General features: G+C 35.6%; 2 protein-coding genes across 6 annotated transcripts in view; one reads left to right on the top strand and one right to left on the bottom strand.

Moving 5' to 3' along the window:
• Positions 1-1,654: 1,654 nt before the first annotated feature.
• On the bottom strand, positions 1,655-7,600 carry LOC113227639 (ubiquitin-fold modifier 1). Of its 2 annotated transcripts, XM_026460599.1 has the most exons (4): positions 7,555-7,600; positions 7,421-7,477; positions 2,727-2,857; positions 1,655-2,004 (listed from the first exon to the last, which is right to left on the bottom strand). In XM_026460599.1, coding segments are annotated over exons 1-4 (264 nt in total). In that variant the 5' UTR covers positions 7,557-7,600; the 3' UTR covers positions 1,655-1,930. The 2 variants fall into 2 exon arrangements, with proteins under 2 accessions (XP_026316384.1, XP_026316383.1); XM_026460598.1 differs by lacking the exons at positions 1,655-2,004; positions 2,727-2,857 and adding an exon at positions 5,397-7,280 and having other exon boundaries at positions 7,555-7,589.
• Positions 7,601-8,728: 1,128 nt separating this feature from the next.
• LOC113227662 overlaps positions 8,729-17,157 on the top strand; it is a 30,473-nt gene continuing 22,044 nt past the window's right edge. For 3 of the 4 annotated variants that reach the window (XM_026460628.1, XM_026460626.1, XM_026460629.1), the window contains exons 1-4: positions 8,729-9,243; positions 10,820-11,606; positions 12,106-12,252; positions 13,219-13,400. In XM_026460628.1, coding sequence (XP_026316413.1) covers positions 8,788-9,243; positions 10,820-11,606; positions 12,106-12,252; positions 13,219-13,400 — 1,572 coding nt within the window. In that variant the 5' untranslated portion in view covers positions 8,729-8,787. The remainder of the gene's footprint in view (positions 9,244-10,819; positions 11,607-12,105; positions 12,253-13,218; positions 13,401-17,157) is intronic. The other variant, XM_026460627.1, reaches the window with a different exon arrangement.

Below are 17,157 nucleotides of genomic sequence, written 5' to 3'. Positions count from 1 at the left end.
AAAGAGAAATAATTTTTTGAAACAGTTTTTCGGCCCTGGTGTAAAGGTCTATTTTTCGAGATACGACAAGATCGCTTTCCGGGGTCGATATGGAAATAATCCACCACGCCCGAGTTGCTTATTTTCTTGCAACCTGGTCTTTGTAATTCCATTGAGACTCCACTGACATTCGTATGTATATACATATTTGTTATTCGGCTAAAATATCAGTAACATAATAATAACGTACTCACTCAACATAGCCCCGCAATAGGGAAACCCTGTATCGCTGGTGCCATGGACATACATAGACAACTACAAATCACACCCAAACTCACGAGAGAAACAAATGTAGATCATACAAATATTTATCTCGGCCCGGGAATCGAACCTGGGACCTCTGCAGCATGGTAACCGTTCGGCCACGGAGGAGTTGAACAGAGCAGCGATGGCATCAATTCATTAAATCAAAACGATCGATGTTGCCTTACTAAAACTACCACGGAAAAGTATTTTTCAAGTCAAACAATAATTAGTCGACTACGCTAGATTTTACATTCATACAAAAATTAGAATATTTAATCTATTTATATAGAGATATCTCTATCTATATAGAGAACGGTAATAACCCTGTGCAGGACGGGGGTGGGAGTCGTCGCGGAGGACGCTTGCACGTTTGAACTTACCTTACTGCCAAATACAGATACAAAAAGCGTCAGATAGTAGAAAACAAACTAAAAACTTTATTTTTGGTAAACCTGTTGTCTTGTAAAAAGTCAAGGAACAAAAATTTTACTTACTTATAGTATTTTATAACCCTGTATATATTAACCCTAGTGAAAGACTGCCGTGACGATATTTATGTGTGTATGTAAATAATAAATCAAGTTTATTATTTAAAAAAAATTATTATATTTCACAACATAAAGCATACAGTGTAATATATTAACTCTATACATAATAAGATCATCGATTTTGTTGCGCCCTGTACATATTAAAAACGTAAAGAATTCACCAAAGAGGAGCGACTAGGAGATGTGTGAACAAGCAAGACTGTCCTGATATAAAGATAATCGTCTGTTTAAAGGTAATACCACATAAGTGACATTTTCTACAAAGTCTTTAATTTATATAGCTATGGTAAGAAAATCACTAGCTTTCTGCACGTGAAACTCAATAACGAAAAAGCTATAAACTTAATAAGAGTTTTATCTGCAGAAAGATGGTGAATTTCTTACATAATATGGAGATTTTTTGTGGAAAATTTCACTTATGTGGTTTTGTTTTTAAGCAGACAAGATGATGGTGAAAATAATGAAATCTTATTGGTTTTGTTAAAACACGTCTCCATTCTCCACTTGGCTGGATAATGAGCTATCGGTGTTGCAAGGATCTTTGAGACAAAAATTACATTACGTTACCTGACAAGTTAGATTTTTGCTGCAAAGTTACATCTTACAAGTTCCGTGTTTTAAGAAAAAAAATTCTTTAAAAATATATACACCTTAATCCTAAAAATAAAAAAGTAAGTGCTTATTATTACAACCAGTAATAAATTTTGTTTGCGTAATCTCTGAGTTATTTTGTTGTCTGATTTGGGTGCGTTCGTAAACTATTTAGGATTTGCAATAACAAATATATTTGAATTTAAATGTCCTCAAAAGTTATGAAAATCGCCTTAAAACAAAAGTTACGTACCTATTACGCGGGAGGGTCAAAAGTTACGAAAAATGTAAAAAACGTAACCATCTGGCAACACTGTGGACCATAGACAAACACTTTCAACTCACCCTGGCCAATCTTATTGGTTATACAGGGTGAATCTTAGTACGTGCATTCTTTCTCAGGGCTTTTCCTAAACTTTTTGCCTTATTATTTCATAAGTATTATGTTCCCGACGCAACAAAATAGGCGAGCGATACAAAAATGTTAAATCATGGAATGTTTGAGCCTAAGTGGAGCTACGACCTACTCGATCCCGCGGAATGAGCCGCAGCTCTGAGCCATGCTTCAGGAACACATTGCCTGAAACAAATGAACAAACATTTCTGTTTTATTACACAAAGGCGAACTAGCCATGCATCTGGTGGTAAGCGACAGAACTACCCATAACACTGCCAATCAGAGCTTTAATTCGCAAATATCTGCGGGGCACTGTCACTGCGCCCATCACGTCACAAGTTGATAAATCCCATGTGTACAGCACCCTTACCCTTCGAAACAGTAATGCTGTAATGCTTTTTATCCTGGGCGAACTCTTTTATAAGAGCTACTACCACATGCTTAAAGAAAATTCCATTTATCGATAATCAGTCAATTTGTAACTACCTACTCAAAAAATGGTTCCACTAACATGGTACGCTTGTGATAGAGTTCATAATTTTCCCGCTCTCTCCAGATCATCATGACAAATATAGATAAAGGAGGGAGAGGTCACACTTAAATACAATTTCAAAATGATGAAGACGAAAAGACAAATAGAGATCCCTTTTTTATAAAAAAAAAGTCAAAGCGCCGGATAATAATACCGACTGTCTGATTTAAATCAAATTTCAATACATGACAGAACTACAGCAATAAAATTCTATAGACACAGTAGTGTCTACCAGAACACATTACTTCGCAAATAGGGTATTTAGGGTTGCTTAACCACTAAAATGTATTCAAAAAGTTTGTTGATTGAAACTTAATGTCTCATCATTATAATTCTACTCTATTACTAAGTATGTATTATAAAGATTTCTCACCCGCGGTTTGCTGCGGATTGATACCTATGCCGTCGTCGGTGATAATGGCGCTAGTGGCGGGCTCCACGCGGAACTCCTCAGCTGCAAACTTCAGCACCGCCGTGAAAGGGGTCGCCTCGGGCACGCTCAGCCTGTAATGGCGGAGTTTATAGTCAAATTCAAATTAAAAAGCTAGACTTGCAAGAAGCACATAGATAAAATCTTAAGGTCTGCTAGTTCGTTCCGTGACTTAATTGGCAGAGCATTTGGCAGGCAATCAATAAAATAATCAAAATAATCAAAGGCAAATTAATGATACACATGTTTGATTGGCACATAATTTTATTAAATAGCACTTGGAAAGATTACACATACAAAACATTCAGATTCAGAGATAAAACATTTTAACTTTCTGGGCTATTCATTAAATATGTATGACTAGTTACAAGTTACTTATCGCGGTATAAACGTATACTTGTTGACTAACTGTACCAACCAGAAGCCATAGACCATGCAACCGCTCTGAAATACCGAACAGTTACACCGCGGTAACAAACTTGTGCGATGTGCGGCTGCTCCATAACAAAACCTAGTAAAAAAATTTTACAGGAAAGCCTTTTGGGCTTTATACAAATCAAGGTCGTTCTCAAATTAATGTAAAAAAAGTATTAGGTAGGGCAACAATCAACAAATATTGATGTCACGAAAATGATCTTAACTTACATATTTTATACCCTTACTAACTTTAAATAATAATGTATACATAAGTAAAGTTACTGTGGTAGCCAGAATCAAAACACAGCATAAAAAACATTTGCTGGGTATTGGTTTAGTTACAGCATTAGAAAATTTGGAACAAAATTTGATTTTGTTTGACTAATTTAATTAATAAAACGACTAAGATTCTTTTTTGATTATCCACTAAATGCCAGTTCAAATACCTAGTAAGGCATTTAACTACTTTAAAACCTTGAGTTACAGTGACTTAAAAGATTTTTTTTGTGCATCACGAACGAGACTAGGGTGTGACTTACTAGATTTTTAAAGTTTCAAAACTCGTAATAAATTATCGTGACAAATTGTAAAATTGTGAAGAGACTTTGAACGCCGTTAGGCGAGTACTTACTATGGGAGTAGTATTCAGTTAATAAAATATTTTCAAACATTTTTCTCTTACTAGGTTTTGCTCTTTAATAGCCTTATACTTCTAATGAACACTATATCATCGTTATCTCCAATGAACACTACGCCAACTTAATTTTTGGACCTGTTCTGTATTTTTTTCTTTTTTTTCCCAAAATTTGTTTTTTTTTTCGAATTTTGTTTTTTGTTTCTTTTTTTCCGCAAAATTTGAGAAACATAATATTAGTAAATAAATATGGCCGTTCACAAAAATAACAGAAGTGACCAAAAAATAAAGTTGACGTAATGTTCATTGGAGGTGTCGATATTATCAATTAGAATAATATTAAATATATAATACTGAATTGACTAAAGTATTATTACTACATGTTATATTTGAATACACTGTTTATATTATATAATAATGTAAATATGAAATGAAATTAAAATTCTATACAACTATTAATACGCTATATAACCTATTGTCTAACGTCACGTGAAATGAGTTATTAAGAAAAAACCGAGGTCTACAAGTCCACGGGATGGGGTTGGTGGGAGGCAGTTGAATCATAACGAAATCGAAAGTACATTTGATCGGTATAATACTCATTAGGATTTAAGTTTCAACGTTTTAGCGTTATTTGTTTACGTGGTATAGTCCTACAAAAAAAACGAGAAGAAATCTGCAATTATAGAGTTTCGTTTAATCCTATTCGTTATCAAGCAAAAAAAATATCCCCAAACCGTAATGATTGTGAGTCGTTTGCGAGGATCAGTGCTCTGGTACAACAATGATTTAGTGGACAGTTTTTTCAAACGTGACAGGGTAGCGACTGAAGACTATCACCGCCGAAGACGGGGAATTGAGGTCACATTTGACATCGTTGAAATCGAAAAATTAATATTGGAAGATTCTCCACCATTTTGAAGATTATCGGCATGACTGCCTCGAAAGCAACAATAATTCGAAGGCACTTTTTGGAGATGTGGAATATTATTGGAGACACTGAAGCAAGACATCAATATTGACAAATCTTGTTAACTAGCATTAAAAAGATAAGTGTTAAGATGACTACTTTACATAGTTATTATAATTTTAAAACAAATCCATGAGGGATCATTTAGAGTATGTACGAAGGATAAAATATTTTTGCCAATGCATAGCAAAGCTGATTTCTAGATCTAAAATGAAAAATGTCTCATTGTTTTAATTTTATTTACGACTCTTCCATACCGCGAACTCTTGGACCGCGTAAGAACTCTGTGATAATATTTAATTCTGGAAACTACTAATACGTTTAGATAACTTTTCAAAATTTTAATGGTATTTTTTTTACATAATAATCATGTCGAGGCAAAGGAATGAAATTATGAAGCTCCCGACACAAATGTGTATCATAATTTGTACAAGCGCGGACAAAGCTTTGTTAATCTCTGTTGCTTTTTTGTGACGCCTGTAGGGTTATGGACTTGCGCGACGGCGACATAGAGCGCGTGATTTCTATGCGAGAACAGCAGCAGTTTATGTTGCTCTCACTCAAGTCGCGCCTTATCGTGCTAGCCTTACTAGAAGGCTATAATACAAGTTTAGTTGCCTAGTATAGACTTTAGTCTCTCACAAAGGTTACAACATTAAACAATATTCGTCTTTCTTTAATGTAATGTCTGTTCCCTCGTGTTGAGAACACGACAAAACAATAATTATTTTACAAATTATGAAAAAAGTTTGCGATGGGGCATGTCGACACGTTCTTAAAATATGTAGGTAATCATTATATTTCACCACAACTATACATATGAATAATAATTGAAATACATACCACGTCTTCCTCCCAGTGAGGGAGTGCCTACGAACATCAACATGCTGTACTCCTGATATATCCCTTTTGTTTCTTTTACTTCTATCATCCATTTTAGTCACTCAAGTTCATTCTTTGGGTACAAAGTCAATTTGTATGTTCTTTATTAAGCACACACTCAATCTGACATCTGTAAGCTAAGTTCTAATATCTTCACATTTCCCTTCACATTCATTCTTCGCATTTCGCTTCACATTCATTCTATAACTCTATATGACCAAGCCATTGAAGTACCCTTTTCAGTCCTACTTATTACATAAAACAACTAACAATTGCATTAGTAAGACCAAAATCATATTTATTGTAGCTGAAATCTTTGATGTTTACTTTATTTTCCTTATTGTTCTAATTTTTATGATGATTTTAAATTTAATTTTCAATTGAATGAATGAATTCACACAAGTCAAATAAGTTTTTTTTATGGCATCAAGTGATGGGATGAACAAGTTGTGAGCCTGGATGGTTGTAAGTGACACTGTTTAATAAACAATGAAAGAAATTTAATACCAACTGGCCTATAATATGGAATGTTCTGTCTTTCGATTTATTACTATTATTTACCCCATTAGCCCAAAGCGACAAGTTATTTAAAATTCAACTTTTTGAATTAACCACGTCCAATACTCAGGGTCACCACTACGTTCCAGTGCAATATCAATAAACTTATACTTCATCTCTATTTGCTCACACAGGGTTTGTACTACATACTTAAAATCTTTATATGACATTTCAATATAAAAGAATTCCATGGACATCTTTTCTTTAAACAGTCTACCGACATCAAACAGTACAGTGCATACATGATCAAACAAATTTTGATATTTGCGGCATATTCTCCTGAAATATTTGTCCCTGATTAGGAAAAAATGCTTCCAGAATTTTTTATCTGCGAGTTGCTTACGGACCATAATTTGCTCGACTACTACTTCAATGCTACGCACTGCATTTTGGTATTTCGGTTCTTCATTCAGCAAACCTACAAGTACTATCTCTAAACATTCTTGACTCGCATCATTTAATAGGTCTTTCACAAAGTTCTCTGGTTCATTGCAACTGTTTAATTCACTCAGGAATACTTTTGTTTGAAACCTAACAAGCTGTCCCTCGGACAATTCTGTAGACAAGTTTCTTATCAAAGTTTCTTTAGATGCTGTCTCCACAAAAAGATCTATGAGACTTGAATGTAACATGTCTTCAGAATACATCTCCAAATAAAGTTTAACTCCGACTTCAACTTGCTTAATACTGGTTTTTGAATTAATAATCTTCTTCAAAATTATCCTTGGCGGATGAGTCAAGCAATCTCGTACAAATGGTCTTGATCGTCTTTGGTTGTCGTTTATTAGGGTGTCAAGAAATTCTTCAAAAACGCCTTGTCGTTTGAACCTATCGACGCATTTTTCGATGTGTTCAGCTACTTCAAAAGCGTCTCTAAATTCATTTTCAGTAGTGGATTCTAGAGGCCAATTTTTATCCTCATTTATGGCCAAAAACTCTTGGAAAAAGTCGATGAACTCTCGGACTGCAGCAACGTCCATGTTTTTAAGTCAATAAAGCGATGTAACTTCAATGTAGAAACGCCACAACTCAGCACCTGTTAACAGTAACAAACTAAATTTTACTACAGTTTTAGATGTTTTTCAAATAAATTAATGTTATTTCATGACTGACTACTACGTTGAAGTTACTTCACAATGTCTTATTTAATAAAAGTAAATTGTATTTGAAACTTACACTTTGAATGGTAGTTTTGGATCCGACGTAAGGGTGATTTTAAACGTAACTTTCGACCTGAAAAATTAAATACATTTAATAAATACTGTATTCAATTGCCAAATAATAGTGTCAATTACATTAATTACACTTACATTTTAGTTTTCTGGCTCAAGAGTCGAAGAAGATCCCTGAAATCAGCAAAATTCGCAATGCTAACAAAGATTTATCATGTACACGTCACAATTGACATTTGTCTCGGAATAGTCGGGATGGATACACGCCACAATGATTATGATATTAAAAAAAATAAGCAACGAGTCATTCCTATCTCTACCTTACGAAAATCCTGTGACAAGTATAAAAATGTGCGTGTGACCAACCAGACATAGCATGAATCACGCGTGAGTCGTGAAGCCTTTAAAATCTCTTCAGACCACGACTCTACTCATAGCATGAAATGATAGTAACTTGTCTATTGCAAGTTGAATGCTCATATATCTATATAATTTGTGCTATATTGTCTTAGGCTTGACTCACACTGGCGCAGAGTCGAAGCGTCGCGTCTTGCTTTTCAACTACAATGCATGGCTACGCTCGTCGTGGCGCAACGACGCTCGCATTAGCGCACTCTTATCACTGTGTGGTCGGCGTCTGACGCGTCACTGCGCGCAAGTAACGTACGGCGACGCGGGAAACCGCTCGACTGTAACCAAGCGTCGACGCGCGTCGATGCGCGTTTCCATATTGGAAAATAGAGATGAATAAAAAAAAAACAGGACGCGTCTGACGCCACCAGTGTGAGTTGAGCCTTATTGTGTCGAAAGAATTATGGTCTATCCACATATATTCGGGCCGTGCCCGGGACGTGGACGGGCCGTGCTCCGTCAGGGGTTCAAAAAAAATATCGTTACGTATATTTTATATGAACTCGTTCACACATGTCCGTGTCCGGGCCGGGGTCGGGACGGGCCCGCAGTTCATACAAACTAGCACGCCCCGGCCACGTCCCGGGCACGGCCTTGATGTGTGTGGATAGTCCTTTAAAGGTATTTTTCTTTATGTATATTCGACTTTTGTATCACTAAGAAACTAGTGAAGTATTTTCACAAAACATATAATGTGAATACTGTTAGAATGGAAATTTTTCTATGTTCCAACAATAGATATGTTTATCATAGTAGTAAAAACATCATGATTATTTAATGAATATTGCAATATCCGAACCTAAGATCCGAACGTTTGATGCAAGCTTGCCACAATCATGTTTTCCATGAGACGAACCTGCGCCACGCACAGCTGTTTATGGCAGCTCGATGACATTCGCCCTTCTAAAAATCAATACAAAACATGAACATTCCACGCAAAATCTTTGAAAAGACTTGAAAATGTTGTTAAAACGCAACTTGCTCGAATCTTTAACGATAATTTCTAGCAGCGGCACATTGATATGCATATTTCTTAATTATGTCACCAATATATCGCCTTTTAAAGGCGTATGGTTTCTGATTTACGTTTTGTGTTTATTTTTCTTGGCTGTACTGTTTAGTTTTAAGGCAATTCAGTGGATGATACATTTGAATAAGCCTATAACGTACGATGTTGATGGCTTAGTGCGAAAATATCCTTATTTGGGGTTTTTAACTGAAATTTTGCCAAAGCGCCCGAAGTTGGAAAAAGTTGACCCGTACAAAGAGTATGACACGAATGAACTTAGCGTTATATCCACTGTGTTGGAGCGGAAGCTTGTGTCGTCGTGGTACATGCCGTTTGTGTCCCAGGATATAGGTTTCCCTTTTGCTTGTAAGCAAATGCTGGATCAAATGATCGGGAAATCTTTTCAGGTATGATTATCATACAGGTGAAGCTAATTATTATAAATATTGTCTGATACATTGGTGATGTGCGATTGCAAATGATTTCTATATTAGATTTATTAGTAATAATTACTAATCCTGTCATTCAAATGACAAATTAGTAATCTACTAATTTTCATATTGAATCAATCATTCATTACCATTGACTTACAAATAAATGGACGACGGGTCTAATACAAAAACCACGGAAAAAGTGTCCCAAGTCAACCCATGTAAAGGAATATGAAAAAGCTAAAACGTTGAATTTAAATTGTAATATCATCGCAGTATCGCACTGTCAGTCGAACAAATGAAGACTAAAGCAGAGTTTGACGCTCTGTATACGATTTTAACGCCTTACAAGTTCGGACACTTTTTAGCGCGGACCGGACATCCATATAATTGTAATTCAATGTTCATTACTAACCCGTAGTTTCCAAAGAGCAATTCTGACTTGTACTGGAATGACGCAAGCCAGCCTTCTTTTTTTTTCCACTGTTTTGGCATCATTTTGTAAATATCAATTTCATTGTAATGATTCAAATATTATATTTCTATAAAAAAATTGGTTGATATCGCATTCTGCTACTATGAATTGAAGAAAAAATAGAAATGGCGATATAACATTTATATACTACGCACTTAAACACACCAGAAAACCTTATACAGACATGGTGAAAGATCTGGTGCAGTTCGGAGTAGTTCTGACATAATAATCATTTGACTCGTGCACCTGACCGAATGGCAAGGGCATTCGGTATTAGTTATTATTTGACTTGAGTTGACTACAGAATCTAGTTGTATGGTCTCATCATACATACAAACGTAGGTATAACTGCGTCTCAATTAAGCTACATGGTGCACTTTACTTTTAATAAGTAATTAATTATTTATTTCACGGTAGTATGTCTCCAACTGTCCACCAAGTCAGTACTGAAATAAATATTTGCTGTGTGATTTCATAACTTTATTACACAAAATTTAATATACTTTCAACTTATTGGAAGTCTTTCTCTGCTTGCTGTACTGTTTACCTCACCTATGCTACATCTATGTCATAGCATTTAAGTTTATTTAAAAACAGCAATCCCTGAAGTTTCTTGCTTGTTCTTCTCAGTTTAGTGAATGAGCAGTATCTTAAAAAATTACATTTGCAAGTGTAAAAATTTTACCTATGGAAAATTATTAGTTCACTTTGGTTTTGAGTACAGTAAATATGCTGGTCTGGATACTAGTTCTTGCTCCCTCTTCGTTTGGATATGTGCGGTGATATTATATATGTTATTATCAACTTCAGTACAACCCATGTAGATGTGCTGATTCACAAATAGATGGGCTGTGTATTATGAACTTGGTGTTATATCAACAGTTCTGGAAAGAAAGCTTGTATTGTCGTCGTTCATTACTTAGGGTCTAAGAACTCCACTCAATGCTCAAGTCAGGACTTGAGTATGATTCAAAGCACTAGAAATCATACTCAAGTCTGCTCAAATCCTGACTTGAGCATAGAGTAGAATTCTGTAATACAACCTTTATTGTATAATTGCTATTTTTTTTGTTTCAGATCTGCAGTAAAATAGAAACCAAAGATGTGCATGTAGATATATGTTCCATTTTAATAACCCACCTGAAAGAGTATAAAAAGGCTTTAAAACGTCACGAAAAAACACAGAGTAATACCATTGAATATCATTACAAAAAATCACACCCAATCTTCACTAGTGCAGATAAAAAGTATACATCTGCTGACCATTGTACTAAATTGTTACGAGTTATTCTAAAAGAACTAATTCCGTGGGAGTTATGGGATACCCCACATTCGGAATTATTAGTTCGAGTCTTGGCAAAAAAATTGGATCATTTCATTGAAAACACTTTATCAAATCCTATTTGGTTGAATGATAAACTAATTTCTTTATTGGAAAACAAAATTAATAATACATCTACAAATGTGAAAGATGTAGATAAACCAAAAGAAGAAACAAATAATTCATCCAAGCCAGTCATTAAAACAGAAGAAACAAATGTGGAACAAGAAGTGCAAGAAATAAAAACAGAAGTAGCTGAACCAATGGAAATAATTAATGACATAGACGTACCAAAAGTGGAAACAACCACAATAGAATCTGCATTATCAACCTTAATAACTAAAAGTACAGCACCAATATTGCAAAGGCCTATAAATGAAATGTTTGATGTATCCATGAATGGTGAGGAAGTAGAAGAAATAGTTGATGGAACAGAGCTGGCCAAAAGTGAACCAGTTGATATAAAAACGTCCCCAGTGATGAGACAACGCAGAGGGAGGCAGGGAAGGAATGAAGTTAAGATTTATGATAGAATTATTGAAGGTGAGGTTGCAAAACTCTTTGTTGCACTGACTGCAATTATAGAACACCAACCTCTTGAATAGACTAAGGGTCGTACTCCAGAACTCTACTCAATGCTCAAGTCAGGACTTGAGTATGATTTAAAGCACTAGAAATCATACTCAGGTCCTTGCCGTTAGGGTCATATTTCCAGTGCTTGAAATCATACTTAAGTCCTGATTTGAGCATTGAGTAGAGTTCTGGAATACGACCCTAAGACTCCTAAGGCTACTTTTTATTTAAGTAGCCAAAATGTTAAGCAACTTTATATTTTAAGGCACCTCCGTGATAAGCTACTACATGATATAGAGAACCTTCATGTCAATAATGTTATATTTTGAGCAACCTTATTGTTGTTTATGCATAACGTACGTGCCGATTGGTCATAGGTGTTGTCAGTTTCGACTATGCTCCAGTCTCTTCACGAAGTAGAGCCGTAATTAATTTAATTCACCTGCTGTTTGTGTTTAATTTGAAATAGGTAGTGTAAAAACGTGGGAGACGGACATAGACCTACAGTGCATCAGCCTAGGTCAAGATTTACTAGCCACTCTGGATGGCGAGATCACGCTCAGTCGCCTCTGGGGGCAAGAGCATGACACAGATAAAAACCCACCCCTGTGGTTTGGTAAGTATATGTTTTTTTTGCTTAATCCATTTCTTCATAGTTTTCTTGACTATTTATTATTAAATTTGTATTGAATTGATATTCAATTATTTTTTGTGAAATTACTCCACTAGTTCGTTATGATAATTAATACAAAGATCGAACACGAAAAAATTCCTTCGATCCGGCCGGATTCGAACCGACGTCTTCTAACAAACCGTGCCAGACGCTATGTCAACTAAGCCACGGAACGAACTAGCGGACCTCACGAATTTTTCTATGTGCTTGTTGTCGGGTCTGTGTATTTGGTTTTCAATGTCTTTATTATTATTTACTACCTGTTATTTATGTAGTGTTTGGAAAACACAATTTTATGATAATTGTTAGTAGATAAAGGTTAGTTTGTGGTTGCGAAATTCATGCGGCATGATAATGTGTGAACTCACTAATTTCTTATTAATTATTACACAAAGAAGATCGCCAGTCGCGAGATGTGTCAGAGACGTTTGTGGTAGTAAAATTTTTCGTCATTCGGGACAGGCCAAGGCGTCTAATTGGCCTGGCCTCTCAGTACTCCCAGTTCGATTGTAATTATTCTTCAGTAGTTTAATTTTCTGACATCGGGAAATCGCTATGCGCACCCCTCATGGAAGAAAGGCATAAGTGAAGTTACGTCAAAAATGTTTATTTCTTTAGTAGATACAGAAAAATATAACCCACATCCTCTCTAATTCTTCACGACAATATTAGTCGATAGAGTTATAAGTTGGAGACATTTTTGACGTAACTTCACTTATGCCATTCTTCCATGAGAGGTGCGATATCTTTATGATGGCCATTTTGAAACTTCCAAAGACACATTTGATCATTTCCCGCCTAATTACTTTTTAACGTAACAAATCAAATGTAGAATAGGTTAGAAAGAATCCTATAATACTTTCATCTCTCTAAAGTGTGCTAACGTTGTACTTGCATTGCTCTAATTAGGTGAAGAAGACAGCCTCGAAATGGAACTACAGGATAGCAAGGAACCCAGTCCAGTGAAGAAAGAGCTCAGTCCAAAGCCAGTGGAGCTGCTGAAAGACCTTCAGACCACAGTGCACCAGGCCAAGACAAAGATAGGCGACCTACAGGTCCCCATACATGAGATAGATGTACCCCGCAACAATGTTAGTTCCGCACGGTCTATCTGCTTGGTTTCTTTTCTTTTATATACCTCTGCGTTTGAACTTACTTTCGAGGTAATTGTCGCCAGCAAAACGGCGTGTTTTGTGGAGTTACTTATATAGTCAAATTCAGATTCTCATGGTTTATAATAATTATAACAGTTAGTCTATATATTCCCATTGGTGAGCTTTACACAGAGAACAGGCTTCCTCTCATAATCGGAGGGCTTGAGCTGGATTTTCTGGCATAATGCGTCGAAACGTTCCCACGCGAGCTTTTACACATATCATTAAAAAAAAGTCGGCTTTATTTGACAATATGCAAAATACATAAATTTCAAAGAAAAAATAAAGTTAATTCAAATTAAAATAAAAAAAACATATATTGTATATCTGAGGGCAATGCTAATTACATAGCCGTCGTTGTTATTCTGCCATGGCCCGTCATAAATGTAGCTTTGATGACGTGTGCAAGTTTTATCACAATGTTTTCCTTGGCCGAAAAGCTGATGGTAAATTTCTTACATGAATTCCGAAATACTCAGAGGTACAAACCCAGATTCAAACACACGACCTTCTGCTTGAGAAGCTATAGAGCAAAGTTGTTTGCCTTGTTATTTGTTTTGCTTGTTGAAGCAAACATATGAAATTTTAGCTAAACGATCCACTCACCTATCCGTAACAGTTGCAGTGCCACTCAGAGATTTACATCGCTCAGATCTTAGGGGCACTGCCACATCGCTCATCACCCTGAGACATAAGTTGACAAGTCCCATGTGCCTGTAATTACACCAGCACCCTTCAAAACCGGAACGAAGTAATGCTCATATTACTGCTTGGCGGCAGAAATAGGTAAGGTGGCAGTATTTCCCTGGATGAACTCTTGCACAAGGAGCTTACTACTACTAAGAACTAATACCACAGCCGAGATTACGCAGAGGTTTTCAGTGAACCTTAAAATCGAGTGAGAACTGGACTATAATGTAGTATAATGTTGCAATTCAAATCGTTATCGCCAAAATATTCAAGTTACCTGTTAGAATTAAAGGAATTATGTACAGGTTACATTTAGATTTCTATAGAATCAGGTTACTTGTTAATTAGTTTTACAGATATCCTCTAAAGGAAGGGTGTAAGAGGGTCTACTATGTGTTATAATGATTTGGAATAGATGTGTAAAACTCCATTTTTAAACAAATACATTTCATATTTTCTTTTTCCGAGTTCCAATGCAGAGGTATATTTGATATCGGGAGTAAATAGGTACCACGAAAAGATGAATGCATTGAAATTGCTATAGTACCCATTCGCACTAAGCGCTTTGCTTACTGTTTCTTATTGCATACGGTAAAGGAATTAATTGCGACCCTGCATGCGTCAGTTATTTAAACAAATTTACAAAACAAAACTTAAGGTCAGGTTGGGTAAGAGGAACACCTAGCAGGAAGGACTTAAACCTTAACTCATAATCTAAACAGTTTAACACTATAGTCTCTCAGTCGGTAAAACAGGCAAACGAATTAGTTCAAATGGTTTAACAGAGATATTGCTACGGTACTTAAATCCAAAAGCCGGAATAAATAAAGTTGGCAGTTGTGAAATGTTGAGAACACGGGGTGTAGTACCGCTTTTAATCTTCTTATCCCAAAATACTTAAAAATGTCTCGCTTGCACAAACCACGACACCTGTGACAATAAATTTAAGAAATCCCCGCCCACCAGACCATACAACTTCTTTTTTAAAATTTTTGTACATAAACGTTTTCCGTCTTTTTTATTATTCTTTTAATAATTAAACATTTCGTAACTAATAATAATAATAACGTACACACTCAACATAGCCCCGCTTTAGGGAAACCCTGTGTCACGGGTGCCATGGACTCACACATAGACAACCACAAATTATACCCAAACTCACGAGAGAAATAAATGTAGGCCATACAAATATTTCTTCCCGGCCCGGGAATCAAATCTGGGACCCCTGCGTGGCAGTCCGGCATGGTAACCGTTAGGCCACGGAGGCAGGTAACTATCGTAAACATGTGTTTTATTTTTAAAAGAATAATAAATTCACAGAAGTCCCACTCTGAACGGTCACATTAAGTATAATACATTACCTTTTTATGAAATGCGATGACTATTCCCCTTATTCCTTCTGTTGGAGGAAGAGAAACGTCAGCACAATTTGCACGTTTTCGACGTCGATCGTAAATATTAATTTAGCATAATGATTGTTAAACCATGTACCTGAAGCTGACAAACAAAGGCAAGTTTAGTGTATTTCAAAATTCTTATCATACTTTATAAACGTTCTTCCTAGAGCTCAAAACGTTTACCTCAAAATAACGTATCTATCTCTTACCCCACCTGACCTGAATTACTATTTTGCGAAAAGTTGAGAGATTGAAGATAAATGTTGTATATAAAAACAACATAAAGCGAACATAGAAATATGTGATGCAACCACAGAACAATAAATACACTAGAAGTGGTTAGTTAGCGTCTGACGCGTGCCAATTATAGGTCTCGAAAGACCTATTTGAGCTCTGCCCGCCATTTTCGCTTTGTATGGTATGGATGTGTCATTATTTTGTGCAAATTCTCTAAAATCCTAGAAAAAGGCCTTTTTGTGCTGTTTTGGAGTGCAAGAATGATAGCCACACCCATTGACTTACAATTATATGGACGTCGGGTCCGCGCTAAAAAGTGTCCGCACTTGTAAGGCGCTAAAATCGTATACAGAGCGCTACACTCCGCTTTAGTCTTCATTTGTTCTACTGACAGCGCGATACTGCGATGACATTACAATTTAAATTTCGAATAGGTTGACTTGGGACATTTTTTTCGTGATTTTTTGTATTAGACCCGTCGTCCATTTATTTGTAAGTCAATGGCCGCACCAAAAATATTACCTGCGGTGGTATTTAATATCATCGGACAGTCATGTTTTAAAAAATTTTAAATTTTCTGTTTATCGAAATTTTTTTTTTGTTACAAGAAACGAAAGTAACGCTTATAACCTTTTTTGGAGAACTAAATTAATAACTCCAATTCTTCGTCGTTCAGTAATCAATCGCTAGATGGCAGCACATTGATTGAAATTTCAATATAATATAAAAACGTAGCTTGCAATAATAGGCATTGATGAACTTTCAACGATATGCCAACAGGATAAAGTTTAAATTATTTTAGCAGTTATGATATTAATCGAAGCTTAAGGCGCTTCCACTGTTTTTTTCTTTCGCGGATGCAACAGTGCAAACGAAAGTTAGTAAATCTGTAATGGTGAATAAGTCATGTAACATCTTTTCGTGGACCATACGTGTTAATTCTTATTTTACTTTTACTACTTTCTAGCTTCACATTGCACCAAAAGTATAGTCAAGTTTTGCTAAGTAAGTATAATAGAGTTTACGGCATTTTGTCTAGTAGGATTTCAATTATATGAATATAGTTTTTTGTAAAATTATCAAAACACAGAAATACACTTAACGCGTCAAAGAAAACGTAACTTTTTTGATTTTATCTTGATCGGTAATGAAATGTTGCTTTTTAACTCAGAATAGACAACTAATTGAATATTGACTTAAAAGCGATTTATATTTTATAATTGAATTAGTTTAAACAAATTTTACTATGATAATATGATAGTACTAACTCATTTATTTGCTTCAAATACTGGGGCCCATGTAATAAATAAATAAAATCTTAATTTCGATATACTAAATCACACAAACCCAAAGCTAGGTGGGTACTTTAT

This window comes from Hyposmocoma kahamanoa, unplaced genomic scaffold (genome assembly GCF_003589595.1).
Source record: "Hyposmocoma kahamanoa isolate Upper Pololo Valley unplaced genomic scaffold, ASM358959v1 212, whole genome shotgun sequence".
NCBI lineage: Eukaryota > Metazoa > Arthropoda > Insecta > Lepidoptera > Cosmopterigidae > Hyposmocoma > Hyposmocoma kahamanoa.
The sequence above is the reverse complement of the archived record's forward strand: the minus strand, read 5'-3'. Positions and strand labels throughout refer to the sequence as shown.